Source organism: Scleropages formosus, chromosome 18 (assembly GCF_900964775.1).
Source record: "Scleropages formosus chromosome 18, fSclFor1.1, whole genome shotgun sequence".
Lineage (NCBI taxonomy): Eukaryota > Metazoa > Chordata > Actinopteri > Osteoglossiformes > Osteoglossidae > Scleropages > Scleropages formosus.
In genome coordinates this window covers 514080-529760 of record NC_041823.1, presented here as the reverse complement: position 1 = coordinate 529760, position 15681 = coordinate 514080, and the positions used below count along the sequence as shown (strand labels likewise).

The following is a 15681-nucleotide window of genomic DNA, read 5'->3' as shown; positions in this document are numbered from 1 at the left end:
CTGGTGTCTACAGGACTGTCCTCATCCCTGCTGTGGAATGTGGACCAGGTGGTTTCACTGCTGTCTTGTGAAGTAGGACCTGAATCGGGGGGTGGAACCATAGGATGGAGTTACGCCTTGACATGGTGTATAAATACTTCAACAAGCCTGATGCACAGAGACATCGCTCTGAGACAGTCTCCAGGGGACAATGGCTCTCTGCAAAGATACCGGTTGGTTTTTGTGTTTTATTCAACTTAATAATGACTCTACTGGAGCAGGAATACAGTTATTAAACATTCTTAGTGATCCATTTCTTAAATTTTTTTAAGCGTATAAAAAGAGGCATATTTGTAGAGCTTTTCATCTTAATCTTGAGAGTAATTTAAACAATAACATGTTGAATGTTTTAAATGCAAAATTATTATATCCAATGCTGTTATTGGTTGTACATGAGCAAGAAATATATATATTTCAAATTTTATTAACTTAATTTGTTACTACGGGATTTTTTCAGATTGTTTTTTATGTAGCATGTGCTATATTTTTAACATGAATATCTAAATATATCTCAATTCATATTATTGCTTGTATTATATTTCCCACACTTGAAATCCTTTATTACTGAGGGTGATCTGAGAAGTGATTAAACATGTTGCGCACAATAACAATAACAAAACATTTATTTCAGTTAATATAAAACTACAAATACAAAACTTCTATCATCCTGAAAGTTCATTTTTTTCTTCAATTTCTAGGTGGAAAGTATGATAAAGCAGGTGTTCTTAAGGTTAGAGACCACTCTAAATGCCCCCAGACAAGGATTGTTCTGGTGGGTAAAACAGGAGTGGGGAAAAGTGCTGTTGGCAACACCATCCTGGATAGGCAAGACTTCACATCTATACTCAGCAACGCATCAGTCACCACCCAGTGCCAGAAGGTGTATGGACTGGTCAATGACAGACATGTCGCAGTGGTCGACACCCCAGGCCTGTTTGACACCGAAAAGCCCAATGAGGAAATCCAGAAAGAGATAGTGAAGTGCATTCAGGTCTCCTGTCCAGGTCCCCACGCCTTCCTCCTGGTGATGCAGCTCAACAGATTCACTGATGAGGAGAGGAAGTGTGTTGAAGCCCTTCAGGAGATCTTTGGAGAAGAGTCCAGAAAATACATGATCATCCTGTTCACCCGTGGAGACGACCTTCAAGGTCAGTCCATTCATGACTTTGTCCAGAGGGCCCATCCTGCTCTGAAAGAGGTGATCAACAAGTGTGGAGGCAGATACCACGTCTTCAACAACAGAGCCATGTTCAATAGAGCCCAAGTGGTAGCACTGTTGGACATGATTGAGAAGATGATGGCACTGAATGGAGGCAGCTTCTACACCCAGGAGATGTATGAGGAAGCTGAGGCTAAAATCAGGGAGAAGGAGGAGGAGATGAAGAGGGAGATCAGAGCAAAACAAAAATGTCACAGAGAAGCCATGGAGAAGGAGAGGATGGAGAAAGTCAGGGAGCTAGAGGGGAAGCTGAGAGCTTCTGTTGAAGCTGAGATTGAGAAGCGAGTGGATGCCATGAGGGAACAATATGAGAAGGAGCTGAGGGAGACCCGGGACAAAGCAGCAATGGCCGAACTAAACCTGACCTTTGGAGAGAAACTGAAACAAAAAGTCATAAAGGCCTTCAAGATTGCCAGGCACTGAAGTGTTTCTCTGCAGAGTGAATGGCTTAACTGCAATAATGTTCATAATTAGAACACTGCTAACGAAGGTTTCTGATTGGTTCTCAGTTGCAGACTGCTAAAAGATTCTTTCCATTTTCTTATAAAGGACATTTTCCTTTATTCTCAGTGTAGCCTTATTCTACTGATGGTATTCATGGTGTCACATATAACTAATAAAATCTGTAATCCCACCCTTTGCGACCTCATTGTTTTCTCTCATTTCTGCTTACCATAACACCTTGTGTGTCAGATTGCAGTGAGCATGTATGTTTCGCTATGCAATGTAGGTTCCCCTCAAGATCAAGAGGATCAGTTTGGGTTCTGTCATCTTACAAAGTTTCTGTTGTGAAATTTCAGAAGCCAACCCTAGACCACACCCCCACTCTTCTTAACCACTTCACCGGTACAAAAAGTGTATTCAGCTTTTTTTTTTAAAAAAAAAAAAAGACAGCGAACGAACACACACACTGTCTGAAACCACTTGTCCCAAATGGGGTCGCGGTGAACCGGAGCCTAATCCGGCAACACAGGGCATAAGGCTGGAGGGAGAGGGGACTTACCCAGGACGGGACGCCAGTCCATCAGAAGGCACCCCAAGCAGGACTCAAACCCCAGACCCACCAGAGACCGGGACCCGGCCAAACGCGCTGCACTACCACGTCCCCCTGTGATAAACACTCATTTATTCTTTATGTAGCTGAGGCCCCTCTGTAAGTGGCAGTGTTAGGCTTGCTCTTTAAGCTAGTTTCAATTATTTACCGATGTATAAAGCAACGTACTTATTACTGGAGGGACTCGGGTTATACAGTATGCCCTCCTCTGAGGATCGTATAGCAGGAGTGTGGAGTTGAATCCAGGACCTTCCATTATGACAGTGACAGGTCAGGTCTGACCACCACACTACAGGATTTGATGGAAAGGAGCACAGAAAGGTATGAATCATTTTAACTCCTCACTGATAAGTTCCACACAGAGACCGTGTTTTTTTCTTGCACTGGTCAGTGGGAAGGTTCTCCTTCAGCTGACAGGACTGACCATCCGAATGCAGTAGTGTTTCCATGACAGATCTGAGACAGCAGAGGCAGTCCTACCCAGCAGCTCCTTTCCCCTCTTCATCTGGATCTGACACGTGAAGAGTCCAGCTAATAATGTCTTCGAAACCTTTACTCACTTTACCGACACAAACAGCACGTTCTCTATCTGCTCCAGTCATCTCATGTCTTCATCAGAGTCATACCAGTGGTTCTCAGAGTAGGAAACACCTGGACGGGTCGCACTGTGGCACAGCTCATAGTCACTGTGTGTGAGACAGAAGGGAGTGAAGCTCCAGTTTCAGCTACATTTGAAGAGTTACAGAAGATCCATGAATCAGCTAGTAACATTCAAGTTGAACAGTGGAACAAATACAGCATTTCACCATGTTCTACAATGACTGTCAGTAACTGCTGTGGCTTTTAGGTGAGGAGACTGTCCCGCAGGGTGAGGTCACAGACAGCAGGGTGTCCGTAATAAAAGAGTTCATGAGCAAATAGAGAAAAATAATGATAAATGACCACGTGAAAGACCACAGCGTGACCCAAGTGCAGTCGACACGTCTTTACCAGAGCAGCTGAAAGGATAAACAAGTGAGCGAAAGCAACGGTCATTCTGCTGTCCTGCACTGGCCAGATTGGTGAACACACAGCATCCAGCATTCAAAGAGCATTCAAATTCCTGCATTATTGATGGTCAGGTCAGAGTCTCGACATGTTTCATTTTGAACATATTTAATATTTCCTGGATCAGCAGATAGACTTTCTTCATGTGCACACATGTTGATTTAGTTTGGCACAAATAAAATGATTTGCTTATTGAGACACAAATAAGTGTGGCCATTTAACAAAACAATCCTAATATTCAAAATTCTGGAAAAAGCCGGGGAGGGGGGGTATTTGTTTACATAAATGAGCGGTGGTGTCGTCAATATTCTGTTAAACTGGTATTATGTAATAATGACTTTGAACTGCTGGGTATTGGGTTGAGACCATTTCACCTCCCTCGAGAATTTAGTTACATCCTGCTACTTGTTGTTTACGTTCCACCAAGCGGCAAAGTGCATCGGGCTGCTGCTTCTATAGAGGACAGTGTGTGCAATTTACAACTACAATTTCCCGATGCTCCCACCATTGTCCTTGGTGATTTTAACACCTGCAACCTGGATAAAACTTTGCCAGGATCTCAACAGGTTGTAGCATGCGGAACGAGGAAGGATAACATACTGGACAAATGTTGCATAAACATTAGTAATGCCTACCAGTCTAGAAGCAAAGCCCCAATAGCCAATTCTGATCATAATGTGGTGCATCTCATTCCAACTTATCGGACCAAACTAAAAAGCAATAAACCTTTGAAAAGGGTGGTAAGGCACTGGACGCAGGACAGCAAAGAGGCTTTGGGAGCCTGTTTTGACAGTACTGACTGGGAGGTGCTGAGGGAGGGCACTTTGGACTCAGCATGCTCAGTTACAATTGATTACATTAATTTTTGTGTTGAGTCTATTATTCCTATAAAAACAATTAAGGTGTACCCTAATAACAAATCCTACATAACTAAAGATATAAAATGTATAATATATCAGAGGAAAATAGCCTTTAAAAATAAGGACAAACTGGAGCTGAGAAAGAGGGACAAGCAGGTGAGAGATAAAATTAAGAAGGAAATGGATATTCATAAGAGATATCTAGAAGAGTCTTTAAAGGCTAATAACCTGAGAAAAATGGGGGAGACCATGAAAAGCATGGCAGGTATGCCCAGCAAACAACATAAGCCGTTGGTAACAAATGACGAGGTGGCCTCTGTTGTAGAGCTGAATACTTTTTTCACCAGGTTTGAGACCTCTGGGACTGTAGAGAGTTGCAGTGATGTGCTGAGATCAGTACTTATAAGGCCTGATGATAGAGTGAAAATCTCAGTAGGACAGGTGGCCAACGCATTTAGAAATCTTAATGAACGGAAGTCCACCGGCCCCTACAACATCAGTGCCTCTGTTTTGAAGAACTACAAGGAGGAGCTCGCCTCTGTGTGGCAGCCCATTTTCCAGCAATCGCTGGATACGCACACGGTCCCCAGAGCCTGGAAAACTTCCCATGTAATACCACTTCCTAAGAAAAAATGTCCTAAAGAGTGTAATGATTATCGACCTGTAGCTCTTACTTCGGTACTGATGAAATCTCTGGAAAAAATAATGTCCCATTTGCTCTCTCAGTCTTTTCAGGGGAAATTAGACCCTTACCAGTTTGCTTACAAGCGCGAGCGCAGCACTGAAGATGCAGCAGCCACCCTCATGCATCTTGTTTTAAAGCATTTGGATACACCGAAAAGCAAACCCTGTGCTAGAGTATTGTTTATCGATTTTTCTTCGGCGTTTAATACAATCAAACCAGACTTGCTGCTCTCCAAAATGCACCAGTTGGGAATAAATTCATGTCTCATTCATTGGTACAGTTCTTTTCTCACTACAGACATCAGCTGGTTGAAATTAATAACACATACTCCCCCTTGCGTATAACAAGCACTGGCGCTCCTCAAGGTTGTGTCAGTTCACCACTGTTATTCACTATTTACACCAACGATTGTGTCATCAGTACACTTAATCATTATCTCATCAAATTTTCTGATGACACAGCATTGGTAGCACTGATGACCGACGGAGAGAAGCCAGACTCCTATTTTGACAGTGTGAATGCAGTGGTCCAGTGGTGCACCCAGGACACCCTTATTTTAAATCCCATCAAAATAGAGGAAATCCTTTCTGGATCCACTCAGTTCACACCAGTCCCAGTCACCTTTCACAACAAACCTATAAAGCAGTCCTCAACTGTCAAATATCTGGGAGTGTATGTGGATAATTCCCTGTCTTGGTCATATCATGTGGATTACATGTGCAATAAGGTCCAACAGAGAATCTACTTTCTGAGGAGACTCAGATGTTTTGGTGTCAGCAAGGAGATTCTTTATTTATTCTTTTGTCTTTTATTCGCAGCATTCTGCTATACGGAAGCCCGGTTTGGCTCTGTGGCCTCTCAATTCAGTTGAAAAGCAGAATTTTAAGACTGCTGAACATTTGCTCAAAGATGGTGGGTCATTCTCAAATCGGCGGAGAAGATCAGTTCAGGCCATTCTCATGTTCTACATGAGGAGTTTCAGCTTCTGCCCTCTAGGAGGCGTTTTAGGGTGCCAGACTAAGAGGAATAAGTACAAGCATTCTTTTATTCCTCATTCCATCACATTACTGAATCAACAGAGCAGGTCAAGGAGGTAACCCCCCCTCTACCCTACTCACATACACACACACACACATACATACATACAAGTAGATACACCCCATTAATTGTATGGATTTTCATTGATGTACCTGCACTAAATCCAAATGCATATTTATTCATGCTGTTTCTGTGGATTTGTATTTATGTAATGGCTTTTTTTTGTTTTGTTTTGTGTGATGTCTGAGGTAAATTGATTGCTGAGCTGGTGAAGCAAGACAAATTTCTGTGCAAACAGACAAAGTGTTATCTTATCTTACTTAAATGAACCCACAAACTTCTGGAGTACTTAAGTGACTGTGGTCAGGTGTGCAGGTCTAGTTTTCCTCAATAACTTTGCTTTTTATCCTTATTCCACAGTTGTCTGTGCAGGTTTACAGTATGTGTTTACAGTTTGTTTTATACAAGTGTACATGGAAAATCCTTGATGTGTAACTTAAGAAGGTGTATAAATCACAAGCGATCTTGTAGTCGGCCGATGAACTGTGCCACAAGTTTCTGTCCTGCACGGTACGATATTAAAGGTGTCATGACAAGTGCTGAACGAGCTGATATACAGTGAAGCTGAACACACCGAAATAACATTTGCAAGTATAAATCAGCCAGACAGCAGATGGTATCAGCTGAACAAACTGACACAAATGGAGCAGTGAGCCAGGGGTTGGTTTGATACAGTTTGTTCCTGGTTAGGGTGCCTTAGAGACAGGACATGGTTGGGTTTGGTCATGTAGTCAGAGCACACAGGCGAAAGAGCAGCATGTGCGTTCATTGGATTCTGTGAATTCGGTGGAAAAGCAACAAGAAGTCAAGATCACTTGTCAGGATCAGAGTCCATGCAACCAGTGACCGTGACCATCTTCCTCAGGATCATTCCATCGCTGGGGCACGACAGGAATAAAGAAGAGTCACTTTGGCCCGTACGTGTGTCCGACAGACGAGCACGAGGAGCTCTGCGAGCAGGACCATTCGGCCTGAGGTGCAGAAGCAGGACAGCGTGAGACACCAGCAAACCCGTGAGCTCCCGCGAGCGCTGATACGAACTTGAGAATGACGCCGCGTTCCTGCTGCACACTTGGTTCTGTCGTTCTGAGCCCATTTAAGCCGTAGCAGCGTGCGTGCGGCACGGTGCGCTGTGCCGGAACTCACCGGCATCCTTCGGGTTACTCTACTGTCCCCTGGAGACACTCTCCTTCCGTGCTGTGGTGTCAAAGACCGTGGGGGGTCTGCTGAGGAGCGCTCTTCATACAGTTCTTTAGAGTATCCCTGGGTGGGCCTGCAGTGCCATTCTAACACACTCATTTGCATGTTTCCACATTAAACATTGTTTAACCAACAGCTGTCATGTAAAATTCTCCAGTCTCACACAAGGAAAATTGCATCAGTTCCACATAATGTGTGAAAAGCCAAGTATCAAAAATACACAGAGTTGTGAACTGCTGTGAACTCAAGTGCGAAGTTCATTTACAAGTGCTCTGTGTGCAAAGATACAAACGAACTCAGTGCTCCAGAGAAGTGGTGACCTGGAGACAAAGAAGCACAGATGAGTTGGTGACGAATTAATGGAAATCATGGAGGATGTAAGACGCAATGTTCTTGTTGGGTTGAAGCAAGTGATCAGGTCTTGTAGGTATACCAGGGAGCAGATGCATTGATGATCTTCTAGGCTGTAACCAGAGTCTATAGGCAGCTACAGAAAGCCAATGGAGAGAGACAAGGAGGGAGGACACATGGGAACACTTTGGTAGATTCTATATCAGTTGGAAGGTTAGACAGGAGAGAGGTGCAGTAGTCCAGGTGGGATATCACCATGGCTTGGACCAAGAGTTGTGTAAAGCTTAAAGTGCAGTCAGGATGAGCTGATAGCCTGGTGGTTAGTGCTACTGCCTCCTACCCTGAAGGATGCATGTTTGATTTCCACCTGTAGTACCCTAGAGCAAGGTCTTTACCCTGAATTGCTCCAGTAACATTACCCAGCTGTATAAATGGGTAAACAATTGTAAGTTGGTTTGGAGACATGCATCAGCTACCTAAACAAATGTAAGGGTTGAATTTGTAGATGTTGTATCTGAAGGACAAGGTTATGCCATCAGTATGTTGAGAGAAGCAGAGAGGTGAGTCAATTCTCAATGAGAGCTTCTTTTTCAGTTTGTTACAGGAGGCACAGCCTCCAATTAAGAGCACAAAGTCTATGTAGAAGTAACTGTCTCAATTTCTCTTGTAATATTCCAAATACTTTGTTCGAAAAACCTTACTTTTGTTCTGATTTAGAATGACCCTCCAAGCCAGGAAACTCCTTAAACACTGCAAAAGTGGTTGGATATTTCTTTTTCCCTACTAATTTCACAGGAACCGGAGGCATAAACCAGCTTCTAGATCTTTCAGCTCTTCACAGGGGTACTGAGTGCTGGAACAAGGAGCTAAGGTACCTGCTGATGAAGCAGACAGTCACAGAGAGCTTCAGGATGCATGCACTAAGCTGGTTAAGACTATTGCCTCCTCTTCAGAACAGTAGATTTAGACTGCAGTGAGATCCAAGTGTACAGGCAGAAGAGAGCTGAGGATCCTGGAGAATATACAGTGGGTCATAAAGAGGTCCTTTCTATGCAAGAATGGAGGATGTGAACACACCACTGACTCTTGCATTTGTACATGGATGGACTTGCTGAGTCAGCGGGTGAAAATGCACTGTGCAGGATGGGAGGCTCAAAAGACTGAGGAAGTGTTGCCTGTGGCTTCACACTGTCATAGATGGATGGACTACAAGCAGGAAGCTACAGCTCAGAAGCTGATAACTTTGCAGACAGATCAGCACCAGCAAGTGCAATGCCAGTTTTGTGGTCGTGGTTGTGGACGAGGCTGAGGTACACAGCACATTTTGACAGGGGTGAAGGTAGAGGAGGAGGCCCTAGTCGAGATCACTTGAGTTTCTATTGCGGAAAAAACGTGTCCATGGGCAAGACAGTGTCCCCACAGACCACAACCACCACAGCAGACACAGACAGCTGCTTAGACACCTGCACAGACAGGCGTAATATCTTCCTCCAGGTTGCGGAGCTCGCATAATGGCCATGTTCTTGTGCCTTCTTCTCTTGTCCCTAACCTTGCATATGTCACGTATGGGGTGCCCCACATGGCCAAAGGGGGATATGCTCAAGTGTTTCCGGAGAATGGTATTCCCCACAGGTGTTACTAAAGTGGACAAAGCCAAAGACTTTAACAATGATTGGTGAGAGGTTTGGGGGATGCGGTGGTGCAGCAGGTTTGGCTGGGTTCTCCTCTGGGGGGGGGTCTGGGATTCAAGGCCTGCTTGGGGTGCCTTGTGGTGGACTGGTGTCCTGTCCTGGGTGTGTCCCCTCCAGCCCTGTGCTCCATGGTGCTGAATTTGGCTCGGGTGTGTTGCGATCCTGCTTGGGACAAGGGGTTCCAGCCACTGTGTGTATGTGAGAGAGCCTTGGCTGGGAGCCCACTTTGGGTTCCAGCTGCGTTCAGAAGATGAGGTGCAAGTATATTTCTATTCTAAATTAGTTTTCATTCTGATGGCCTGAGAAGCTAAAAACTCTTAGTAGAGTAATAGAGCTGCAGCTGCAGCTTTGTTCATCAAGAGCACAAGCTGATGCAGTAAAAATTACTGTATAAAGAGGTAAATCAGCATAAGTAGGTAAACCCTAAAAGAAAGCTGAAAGTTACAAGGAAAACAAAGGCTCTGTACTGACTTGGACCCAAATATTGAATTTATTGACAGTGACAAGAAGCATATGCATCAAACTAGGGAACAAAACAAAAAGTGTTCTGGCAACAAAGGCAGGATTGCAAGACGAAGGGGCTGAAAGGAGTGGCTTTTCAGGCCAAGCATGCATGAAGATTGCTAGAGAGCATGAAAGTGAACCAACTGGAATGTGGGGAAAGGTTTTGAGGGCACAGGGAACCAAGACAGAAAGAGAGCTTTTTAGCCAGAGTTCACACTGTTGTTACTCTTTACACGTACAATTACATTGATTAATTTAGCTCATGCTTTTTCTCCAACGTGATGTACAATTTAAAGTAAAGAAGACCATTTCATCATGTAAGACTTACAGATGTAGACACACAATTCTCGAAGCACACATTGTAAACTACTACCGTTTCCCAGCCTACATTAAACAAACATGCTTATAGAATTGTGAGGGAAAACAGAGGTCATGACGAGAGACAATGGAGTTCAAGTGTGTGGAGTACATAGAGGATGAGGAGAGAAGTGACTGTGAGACTCTTCTTGAACGTTCAAAGGGAATCAGCCGTTCTCAATGAGCGTGGGAGATCATTCCACCACACTGCAGCCACAGCTAAGAGCTTTCTCATAAGGACTGACATTCGAAGAACAAGGCTGCAGGGAGAAGTGCCATGTTCGGCGAGGTGGATGCCCAGAACTTGTCCGCGATGGAGCTCGTTTTATCTCTGAAGAACAGGCCAAAACTGTCAGCGTTAAGAGGGGATAGTGCAGCGGGGGAAGAGGACCGGAAGTGACAGTGTGTGCAGAAGTAGGAGAGGGGACAGTAGTGGTTCAAGTTCAAGTTTTGCTGTCATAAGCACAAGTACCATGTACAAAGTACTATGAAATTCTTGCTTGAATGCATCTCCACAGACTATAGAGAACACAATAGACAGAACTACACAGAAAAAAACTAGAAATAATGCCAATAACAATAAATAGCCAAAATAATTAAAAGTGACAGTGAAAGTGATGTGCTCGGAGGGATCAGTGCAAATTCTAGCTGCTAAAGGTGGCAGGCACACTGGCGAGTGTTGAACACTCTTACAGCAGCGGGGTAAAGCTGTTCCTGTACCTAGCGGTGCGGGTTCGAATAGACCTGAGCTGCTTTCCAGAGGGCAGGAGAGAAAAAAGTGCCCGTGGGGGTTGGCTGGTGGTCATACAGGGCTGGAAGGAGATGAAGACATGAAAGGAAATCAGACACATGCAGTGGAACAACAGAGACAACAGGAGAGCCACAGTTTCGAGAGAAGACAAGATCGAGGTGATTGCCAGCTTGTGAGTTGAGTAGCAGGGGACTGGGACAGAAAGAGACGTCGAAGGTGGAAGGGCTGCAGGAACAGCAGAAGGCCACTTGTGTGAATATCGTCAATGTATTTTATTAAACGCATTTTATTACGATACGTACATTGAATTTGAAAAGTGAAGTCACTGTGCTTTGCGTTCATGAAATACAGAGATTTTGGAGACACATCATGATTTGACCAGTGAAGTCTGGACAGTTTCCAAAAACAAAAAACCAGAAGACATGAGGTTCCCCAAAAATGCATCCCGCAAACAAATAAACATAAATCTAAGAACCCAGCGTAAGATCTCCAGTTCACATATTTGTAGTGAATGATCAAATAAAAACAAAAACACTGCAGTTAATGTATTCCTTAAAGTAAGGAGTTGTTATATACTGACTACCTGTGAAATGCTGAGCCCACCTGCCGAAAACTATTTTTCAGAATCTATCAATTTACCTTGATTCAGATTTTTTGAAAATAAGTATTTATGATTTTTTTGTGAGAGAATTAAAATATAGATTGCAAAAAATTCAAAAAGTAATGCAAAGACACCCTGTGATGGACTGGTGTCCGACGGTCTAGGGTATACCTCCACAGCCTTGCACCCAGTCATCCTGGGATAGGCTCCTGACCCTCAGGGCTCTGAAGATAATGGGTTAATGAAAAAAACAAGATTCTTTAAAGTCTTTTGGTTGCTTTGATTTCACTCCTCTATTCAATTGATACAAAACAGCTGGCCCGAGTTTCTCAGGTTGTACTCACACTTTTGACTGGCTTTTGAACACAAACGCCATTTCATTTTGTCAGGAAGTCCAGCCTGATAGACCGAGTCTCGTTAGATGTGAGGTCTGTGGCTGCAGCTTGAATCTCAGTTGAACCAAACTTGATGTCAACCCTGACTCTGCGCTGTCTTCCCTGAGTGGTGTCTGGCATTGGAACGACGAATGAGCCAATTTTCTTCACACCGCACTCATCTACATACATGGGATTTAACCTCTCAGTGCTGTAGAACCTAAATCTCATTGCTGTCTGATCATCATCAATTGGATAGTAGTCATAGTGTGACACTTCATCACAGTTCACTGACTGCCCGTTCTGTACCATTGTCAGAAAGATGTCCTCACAGTACACATAGTCCCCTTTTTTATTCACTCTGCGCTTCTCTTTCTTGTGCTTGGATTCATCAAATGAACGAGCTATATCGATACCATAAGTGAGAGCACTGACTCGTGACGCCATGATCTTGGGGTCATTTCCAAACAGCACAGCACCCTTGACAATGGCCAACTGGGCATCTACAGGGCACAGCACTTTGCACCTGGAGCTGAAGTGCTCACGGATTTTCTTCTGCAGGATCTTACAGGAGGCGTAACCTCCTACCAGGAGTATGAATTCTACGTTGATCTCTGGGTTTGAAGTAATGTTCTGAATTAGTATTGTCACCTTCTGAACACTTTCCTCAAAAAAAGACCTCAGTTTGCTGTAAGTGACTTTGAACGTCCCATCTAACCAGAAAACCCCCTGAACACCCTGAAAGTATCTCGACATGTCTTGTTTGCTCCCAGCTAACATGGCTAAGTTATAAGGGCATTGGATGAATATGTCCCCGTCCTCTCCAACGCACTTTTGAACAGTAAAGTCATAAATCATCTTCTGCACTTCACTGGGATTCTCCTTCTCATACTGATCCCATGTTTCAGGAGTGAAAAGGTCTCTTAAGAAACTTAAGTACTTCTTAGTGACAGTCTCCCCCCCCATGTCTCCTCCTGAAGCCTTCAGCAGTTCCTTCAGTGAGCCGCTTTCCAGGACCTCATGGACTGTGATGTCAATCGTCCCACCTAAAGACAGACACTTTGCTTATTTTTCCCTCCATCTTTAACAATATTGGATTGTTCTCTGCCCAATGAAGAAAACAACATCCTATGAATATTATGAAGTACGATACACGGCCATACGCAGAAGTGCTTGTACTATAGTCTTACCCCCACAGTCCACCACCACATACTGAGTCCCAGGACTCTGTTCCAGCCGGTTGTCCTGAGAAGCTCCCTCTGCCACAAAGCCCTCGCTGGGAAGGTGCTTACACCACACTGACGCTGCCTCCGGCTCCAGGGCCACAATCAGCTGGTTGGAGTGGAAGTCTGACACCAGGCCAGCCTGAGAAAGTCAATTTGGATAGAAGTTTTTCAGAAGTACATCTTAATTTCAAGAGAAATACTGGAAATGTGTGTGTTTACCACCAGATATAATTTATTTATGGTAGAGGTTCACTACAAGATTTTCACAACTAGAGATTCACACCCAGCGAACCAACATTCAAACAAGACTGATACTTTACAGACTGATAATGAACAACTGGTTTCTATTTATAAATGAAACCACATCGGTTAGAACACTTACACAATCAGTGTAACAAGACTACTAGAGTTACATGATGTGTACTGTTTGTCACTGTGCTGTACATGTAATTACTACACTTGTACATCAGATTACAAACAGTTCAGGCCTGAAATCTGTTTATAACACAAAATTGTTCATAAGTCTAACCACATTATCAGAATCCATCTTAATATCAATAATCATAATACAACTCATTTCATTTATTGATAAGTTTCGTTACAAACATCAGCTAAATTAATCAGTTCCAGAATGTAGCCACTCTCACTCACTAATGATGACCTTCACTACTTGATCCTAGGAGGCGAGAAGAGAAGAGAAGAGAAGAGAACCCTGTACTGAGCCCTGTGGGACACCGGTTGACAGAGGCAGAGGAGAAGAATGAGAGCTCTGCCAGACCACTTGGTAGAATCTGTCAGATAGGTAGGACTCAAACCATCTTAGTGCTGCTCCTTTGATCCCAGGCTGACTAAAAGAGCAGAGTAGAATCCGGTGGCTGACAGTGTCGAAAGCTGCAGACAGATCAAGGAGGATGAGGACCGAGGAGAGGGAGGTGGCTCTAGCCGACTGGAGAACAAAAACTCTCAACTGAAAGTCAAGGGAGAAAAAAAACCTCTGGGGGGTCCAAGTGCCAGTGGCTGCCCCCCTCCCGGGCATTCTGGATTAAACAGGACTTCTAAGTCAGTTTACAGGTAATAATAATTATGGATAGATTATGGAAATAATGAACCAAACTCAAGGCTGCAGAGGAAAAATGGCGAAAATCCAAGACTCGCTCGGACCTGGATGCCTACAAATTACTCTTAGCTACTTTTCACTCTGCTGTTTCTTTAACTAAAACCTCCTTCTACCACAACAAAATACGGTCTGCATCTAAAAGACCACACAGACTCTTTGGCACCTTCTCATTCTTTCTGTGTCCTCCGCCACCTCCTCCTCCTCCCTATTCTCTCATTGCTGACGACTTTGCTTTTCAGAGGCAAAGTCAATTCAATCACAGACAAGTTCTCAGCATCACCCTGCTCTGTTCGCGCTTGACCTCCCTGCAAAGCTATGCTCTCCAAATTCAAGCCATTCCCCGAATCTGAAATCTTCGACCTCCTGCTACCACTACTTGCTCGTTTGATCTGATCTCATCGTCACTCCTACAGAACATCTCCCAGCAAGTCTTCACCTTGATAAGCCCAGGTCCATTTTCACGTCTTAGGATCTGTATCTGTATAAACCTGAGATGAAGTTAAATTAAAAACACTCTATAGCCATTTGACCAGTTCAGAATGAATCATTGGTTGAATATGCATGAAGACACCCTGTTTCCCATCTCCGTGTTCTACTAGTGTGTGTCTCACCTGCACAGCTGCTTCCCTCATGAACTGCTTGGCCGCTGCTGTCCAGATTGCAGGAACAGTGAGCACCCAGGTAACATCCGAGGCGATGAACTCCTTCCCACTTGTGTGCTCTCCAATTGTGCTCAGAGCATGATCCTTCAGATATCTCAGACTCTCAGAGAAGACCTTCATGGCTCTAAAAGGCCTCCCGTTCGCTGCCGTTACCATCAAGTCCCTGCTGATCTCCTGAAAGAACGCGCGTTGCGGATGTGTTGGTGGAACAAACAAAGACACGAGCGAGGGTTGTTGGAGAAACGGAGCATTAATAAGAACACAAGAGGTTCCGGCCAGGAAGCGTAAATGAGAATTTGTAGTTTTTTTACAACTCAACGGCCTTCCTCACACCAGAGCTGAACCCATGAAGCCAACGTGAATGTGACTCGTACTGTATCATTCTGTGCCATGAACATCTCAATTTTTGGAGTGCTGCTGACATGTTATGAGAGCAACATGGAAAATGAATAAAGTTTAAATAAACACTAACTTAAAAAAAAACCTACCTTGTTGTAAAGCTGCATTTTGAAATTATTAAAATAGAGTTTCCTCGCCGATTCACCTCTGCCCATTCTGGTGTAGGTCATAACAGCTTCATAGCCGAACTTGAGGAACTCTCCGTGTTCGTCGAGCAGCACACAAGTGGGGGTTTTCGAGGTCTTCAGTCCCACCTCGTGTCCCCAGTAGACCATCCTGACATCGTCCAAATTGGACTGCACGCAGAAACAGTACCCGCTGTAGGAGGTACCGAAGTCTACGGCCACTATGAAGAAAGAGTCCGACATGATGATGATGATAATGATGATGATGATGATGATGATTCGCTACAAATTTAACCTTCTCTTCTTCCTTGCCTCCCTATG

General features: G+C 44.1%; 2 protein-coding genes across 2 annotated transcripts; one reads left to right on the top strand and one right to left on the bottom strand.

The window, feature by feature from the left end:
- Positions 1-79: 79 nt before the first annotated feature.
- LOC108923637 (GTPase IMAP family member 4-like) lies at positions 80-1729 on the top strand. The gene is made up of 2 exons (XM_018734531.1): positions 80-212; positions 738-1729. Exons 1-2 carry the CDS (start codon positions 191-193, stop codon positions 1679-1681), a joined length of 966 nt encoding a protein of 321 aa, XP_018590047.1. The 5' UTR covers positions 80-190; the 3' UTR covers positions 1682-1729.
- A 10052-nt stretch (positions 1730-11781) lies between these two features.
- On the bottom strand, positions 11782-15603 carry hspa12a.3 (heat shock protein family A (Hsp70) member 12A.3). Its single transcript, XM_018734570.2, has 4 exons — positions 15325-15603; positions 14786-15010; positions 13022-13196; positions 11782-12877 (listed from the first exon to the last, which is right to left on the bottom strand). Exons 1-4 carry the CDS (start codon positions 15601-15603, stop codon positions 11835-11837), a joined length of 1722 nt encoding a protein of 573 aa, XP_018590086.2. The 3' UTR covers positions 11782-11834.
- Between the last annotated feature and the right edge of the window lie 78 nt (positions 15604-15681).

Bases quoted from the DNA above. Each gene is read 5' to 3' on its own strand.
- LOC108923637 (XM_018734531.1), top strand. From the start codon at position 191: ATGGCTCTCTGCAAAGATACCG. The intron at 213-737 runs GTTGGTTTTTGT...TTCAATTTCTAG, and splicing joins GGCTCTCTGCAAAGATACCG to GTGGAAAGTATGATAAAGCA.
- hspa12a.3 (XM_018734570.2), bottom strand. From the start codon at position 15,603: ATGTCGGACTCTTTCTTCATAGTGGCCGTAGACTTCGGTACCTCCTAC. The intron at 15,011-15,324 runs GTAGGTTTTTTT...GCGTTCTTTCAG, and splicing joins AAATGCAGCTTTACAACAAG to GAGATCAGCAGGGACTTGAT. The intron at 12,878-13,021 runs GTAAGACTATAG...GTCTGTCTTTAG, and splicing joins TGTGGTGGTGGACTGTGGGG to GTGGGACGATTGACATCACA.